Raw genomic sequence first — 5934 nt, 5'->3', positions numbered from 1 at the left:
TTGGCTGTTTTGTTGTTGTTTTGAAAATATTTTTATTGATTTTTGGAGAGAGAGGAAGAAGAGGGAGAGGAAGAGGGAAACATAGATATTGAGAGAGAAACATGGATCAGCTGCCTCCTAGGGATCAAGTCTGCAACCTGGCATGTGCCCTGACCAGGAATTGAAACTGTGACCTTTTGGTACATGGGAGGACCCTCAACCAACTCAGTCACACTGGCCAGGGCCGGGTGTGTTTTTAACAGCAGAGATCTGCTTATGGTTTTGGACATTAAGAGTTTCAACACCAACAACAAAAAAATGTGACATGTTTCTCCCACATGTAAAAGTCCATGAACCTCCTGCTAGCTATTCTAGACAAAGCTCAACCTTAATGTGTATACAAACTGCCTGGGGTCTGACGCAGAAGCCTGGAGTGAGACCTAAGCTTCTGCTTTTCTCCCAAGCTCCCTGGTGAGGGCAGTGCTGCCGCTCCACAGACCAAGGCTCTGGAAAACACTGCCAACGTCAATGGCATTATTCTTCTCACGGACAGGGCCAATATGAGCTTCTCAGGGTTAGCTCTGGGTTTCTGAAATATTCTTCTCCGAGTCAAGGAAGTGACAAAGGCAGTTTCTGCAGCGTGTCCTGTGTAGTTGCTGAGAGCATGTGTGGTACCTGTGAGAAGTGGCGGTTCCATTCCCTGAGCCCCACTGTGCTGACAGCCCCTGGCTTCTGCTTCTGCTTCTACCACAGGTGCCTGCAGAACTATATTCCCGCCCACAGCTTAACCCTCTCCTGCCCAGTGTGCCGCCAGACCTCCATCCTGCCCGAGAAGGGGGTGGCCGCACTCCAGAACAACTTCTTCATCACGAACCTGATGGACGTGCTGCAGCGAACGCCAGGCAGCAACGTTGAGGAGTCCTCCATCCTGGAGACGGTCACCGCAGTGGCTGCCGGAAAGCCCCTCTCCTGCCCAAACCACGATGGGAACGTAAGTCTCTGCCTGGCAGAGTGCCTGCTGGATGGGGGTCGGCGCTGGGCACTCAGAGGCTCGACGTGAAACCAGAACTCCACCTGGAAAAGGAGTCATTAAAAAAGATTTTCCCCAGCCCTCAGACTATTTTGCCCGCTTCCTTTCTCTGACCCAATTTATTTAAATAATAAAATCAAACTGCATTGTGTCTTCTGAGCACAGATTGGTGGTTTCCCCTGGAGAGCTGGCCTCTGACGATTTGCAAGCTGGGCATACGTTGACCCACATAAACATCTGTGTAATAAATTATGGATAAAGACTTAATAATACCCCTGCCTGGTTTGGCTCAGTGGATAGAGCATCGGCCCGAGGTCTGAAGGGTCCTGGGTTTGGTTCCAGTCAAGGGCACATGCCCAGGTTGAGGCGGATCCCCGGTGGGGGTCGTGCAGGAGCCAGCCAATCGGTGGTTCTCTCTCATCATTAATGTTTCTATCTCTCTCCCTCTCCCTTCCTCTCTGAAATCAACACAAAAAATAAACACTTAATAATAGATAAGTTCTGCAAATTGAGGATGTTTAGGAAAATGTGAATTACATTTATTTTTCTTGTGAGGGAAATTTTTCTCATGCCCCATTAGACCCTACTCCTTAGTAATTAGTAAATAGAATTTGAAGATACGTGAGTCCTTGATAATAGATTATGAATTCCAAGCATATTTCCTACTATTAGGAAGCACGATCCTGTTATAAACTCAGGGGACCTGCATGTATCATCAGTAATTTATTCACAATGGCTATGTAACCCGAAGAGTGGCATTGCGTGGTGGCTAAGAGCACTGGCTTTGGAGCCAGACTGCCTGGTTCAAATCCCGCACTTCACCTTATTCTCTGGGTTAGTTTTGGCAAGCTAACCTCTGTGTCTCAATTCCTCATCTACAAAAGGAAATAATAATAGTATAATTGGGAGACTTAAAGTCATATAAAACATAGAGTAAGCTCTTGACAAATGTTAGCCATTAAAATTCTTTTTAATTAATAACTTTAGTCCCTTTTTTCTTTATATGATGACCACGTCAAATGTGCTTGAAACTGCTTATAATTGAAGGCTCAGGTATAATAAAACCACTAAAGCAACAAGAGATTGCTTGAGCAAAGCACTTATTATTAGCCATAATTAGTGTTTATTTGCCTTATCTTGTTCCACTCTCTCTGCTCATTATTGCTACAGCCTCACTGGCCTAGAACTTGACAAGTAGTTTCCCACCTTGGGGCCTGGCTGCTTTCTCTTTCTTATGCCTGGAATGGTTTTTGCTCTCTCTGGATGTGGCTAGCTCATTCTCACCCTTCATGCGCCAGCTCACATTTCTCCTACACAGAGCAGTCTTCTCCAACTGCACTATGGCTCCACCTCTGACACCCAGTTGCCATCCATCACATCACTTCTTGATTTCCTTCATGGCATTCACCACGCTCTGCATGCCCTCATCTGTGCATTTGCTGAGCTCACTTTTAGGAAGTGAGCTGCAGAAGGGCAAGGACCAGGCTCACCATCATACCTCTAGCACTGAGAACATAGAAGTATGGAAATCATCGGAGACCAACCCGATGAAAACAAGCAAAGGCTATGCATTCCGAATTCGCTCAAACAAGGAGTCAGCCACCATCACTTGTGTTTTGGCAGGGACTCAAAGTCAGGCAGAGGAGTGGGAACACTCGGTCGTGGGAAAAAGGCAAGGCTTCAGGTGTACCCTGATGTGTGGCCATTGGCATGGGGAAGCTAGAGGTGGGCCAACTAGAAGGGGCACATATGTGATTGGTTAGGGGTTCATATTTGGCTTTCTCTGATTGGTCCTAAGTTGGGAGTAGAGACAAAAATTAGGGAAGTTATCAGTAATCAAGTCCTAGCCATTTGGGGCCAGTTGTTACCAAAGTTTTTGTTTAGCTTTTTGGATTGTTACTAGGGCTAGCCATCGGACTTCCTGCAAATCTGACTTATAGCAGGCTGACTTCCCGGGCCGTTTATTATAGATGTGGAGTCAGTGTCCTGGGCAGGTTGTGGGTCAGAGGTCTATTTTTATACATGGTCTGACCATTGTCCATTTGCATATTTAGTCTCTCAGAAGTTAATCAGTACCTATTTGTTGAACGATTGTGCCAGACCCTGTGCTTGGTCTCTTACACACCACTTTGCAAAGTAGGTGTTAGCTATCTTTGCTGTATAGATGAAGAAACAGATTGGAACAGTTTCAGTCACACGTCCATTTGACGTAAAAGCTAGACCTGGAGGAAAGAGCACCCTGAGCTTTTTGGGAACCAAAGTAAGAGGTACATGGTGGATTACCTCTTTTTATATAAAAAAATGGAAAATATATTTTAAGAAAAGATTGGAGAAGTGGGCTGTGCAAGAGTTGATCAGCTGGGTGGATTGTGAGGTCAGCATGACTCCCAGGTGTCTAGCTTGGGTACCTGTGTCAGCAGTGGTGCAACCAATGGAAACAGAGGTTGACTCTTTTATTTTTATTGATCTCAGAGAGGAAGGGAGAGGGGGAGAGAGATTGAAACATCAATGATGACAGAGAATCATTGATTGGCTGCCTCCTGCACACCCCACACTGGGGATCAAGCCAGCAACTCATGCCATGTGCCCTGACTGGGAATCGAACTGTGACCTGGTTCATAGGTCAGTGCTCAACCACTGAGCCACGCTGGGCCAGAGGTAGACTTTAAAATTACTCTGAACTTTTTACAAAATGGCACTATCAATTTTAGAGAAACTTTGAAAAGAGAAATATGTTGTTAGTGCCTGAAGGACAAATAGGAAAGAATTCCTAAAGATGTATTTCCTGAGCACCCCTCGAAGTAGAGACCTTGGTTGCCACAGGCTGCTAAGCAGAAACTCTCTCAGAGATGCTAATTTCAGCAAAATGTAAGCATCCTTTTAGGCTAAAACATTACTTTCTCCCAAATGCAACACATCAAATCACACTAAAAATGAAATCTCTCGAAAGAGCTGGACCCTCTTTAGAATAAAGGAAGCCCTCTAAAGTATGTTTTGAGCACTTTCTCAATGCGGGGTCATTATGATTCCTCGGAAATCATAAGATTTATAAACCAGCCAGAGGCCTTGGAAAATCAGCTGCGTGTCTTCACTCATTCTGTTGTTTCATTGTGGACTGTAGGAGTTCGCTGCTGCTGCTTTGAAGCGGGGCCTCATGGCATGTTCAAGCCAAATGCATGAGATACTACAGATAAACTGCTGCAGTTAACTGCCATGGGTAAATCTTTAAAAACATCTCAAGCGTCTGAAGGTTAATAAAATCCGGTAATTAACAATAAAGCAGGATGTTGCTGTCATAAACTGCCTGGTGCTGATCAGCACATGTGGATGAAAGCCTGTCATTTCCTTTAAGCGCTGTGACACAATCTGTCTTCTAATTAAGCTGCTGTGGCGGCATTGTCCAAATACAAAGAAAAATGGGGCTGGCGGTCAGTGATTTCAGAGGTTCCTTGCCCATAAAGCAGACACTTGAGCTCATGCCTTGCAGTCCTAGAGCACAAATGATCGGACGATCGTGAAACCCTATTTTTGCTTGCTTAGGCCATGCTAGCAGAATGTTAAGAGGTGCAAAGGAGGGATCCTCATGCCCTGCCAGGACCAAGTCCCCACTGCCAGAAGCCTCCAGGCTGGCTGCATGGCCCTGAGCACATTCCAGCAGTGAGTAATGCAAGTGGCCCCTCATCTTCTCTTCTGATGAACACAAATGGTGACTGTCTGTCAACAGCAGTAAGCTCATCCTGGCCTCTGGCCCACCCACCCCTGGAGCACCAGCATCATGGCACTCAAGATGGATGAGCTCAGCCAGTCTCACACCTCCCGCAATTAACTCTCAGCCTGAGTCAAAGCTGTCCAAGCCCAAGCACAGGCATTTGAGAATGACCAGTTGTTGACACTTCAAAATGATTTGCTTCCCAAGAAACACTGAGGATACTGAATCAAGGAAGTAACCCAGGTCTGCTGCTGTCTCTTCAAAGCAATCAAACATTTTTTTTAATTGAGGTAAAATTCGCACACAAAATTCACATTTTAACCCATTTTAAAGTGTATAATCCAGGGACTTTTAGTGTATTCAAAAAGGTTGTGCAAACCTCACCACTAATTTCAGATCTTTTTTGTTATCCCAAAAAGAAACTCTACACTCTTTAAGCAGCCAGTTACTTACCCCCCACCACCAGCCCCTAACCCCTGGCAACCATCAGTTTGTGTTCTGTCTCTCTCTGGATTTGTCCATATGGACACTTGATATAAATGGAATCTTACATATAATATATAGCTTTTTTAAGTCTGGCTTCTAGCACGTATAATGGTTCAAGATTCATCTATATTGTAGCATATATCAGAACTTTATTCCCTTTTTTAAAATTTTTTTTATTGTTGACAGTATTACAGATGTCCTCCAACTCCCCCCTCCTTTTTTTCCCCTCGTCCCAGCCCCTGCCCCACCCTAGGCTTTCACCACTCTATTGTCTGTTTTCATTGGCTATGCATATATGTACATAAATTCTTCGGTTAATCTCTTCCCATCTCCCCTGGCTTCCCCTTTGAGATATATCAGTCTGTTCCCTGAATTCATGCCTCTGGACCTGTTGTTCATCAGTTTATTATGTTTATTAGATTCCACATATGAGTGAGATCATGTGATATTTCTCTTTCTCTGACTGGCTTATTTCACTCAGCATAATATTTTCCAGGTCCATCCAGGCTGTCACAAAGGGTAAGAAATCCTTCTTTTTTACAGCTGCATAGTAGCTGATTGTGTACATGTACCCATGTAAATGTACACAGCTTTTTTACCCACTCATCTACTGATGGGCACTTGGGCTGTTTCAGATCTTAGCTATTGTAAATTGCACTTCTATGAACATAGAGGTGCACAAATTCGTTCTGACTGGTGTTTCAAGTTTCTTAGGATATATTCCTAGAGT

At 44.6% G+C, this 5934-nt stretch overlaps 1 protein-coding gene across 9 annotated transcripts in view; it reads left to right on the top strand.

The window, feature by feature from the left end:
* The window catches only part of TRIM2 (tripartite motif containing 2), a 135759-nt gene that overhangs the window by 97366 nt on the left and 32459 nt on the right, over window positions 1-5934 (top strand). For all 9 annotated transcript variants that reach the window (XM_006770112.2, XM_015568046.1, XM_006770111.2 and 6 more), the window contains exon 3: window positions 733-970. In XM_006770112.2, coding sequence (XP_006770175.1) covers window positions 733-970 — 238 coding nt within the window. The remainder of the gene's footprint in view (window positions 1-732; window positions 971-5934) is intronic.

The sequence above is a fragment of the Myotis davidii genome, unplaced genomic scaffold (assembly GCF_000327345.1).
Source record: "Myotis davidii unplaced genomic scaffold, ASM32734v1 scaffold323, whole genome shotgun sequence".
Taxonomy (NCBI): domain Eukaryota; kingdom Metazoa; phylum Chordata; class Mammalia; order Chiroptera; family Vespertilionidae; genus Myotis; species Myotis davidii.
Note: the sequence above shows the minus strand (reverse complement) of the source record. Positions and strands in the feature narration are given on the sequence as shown.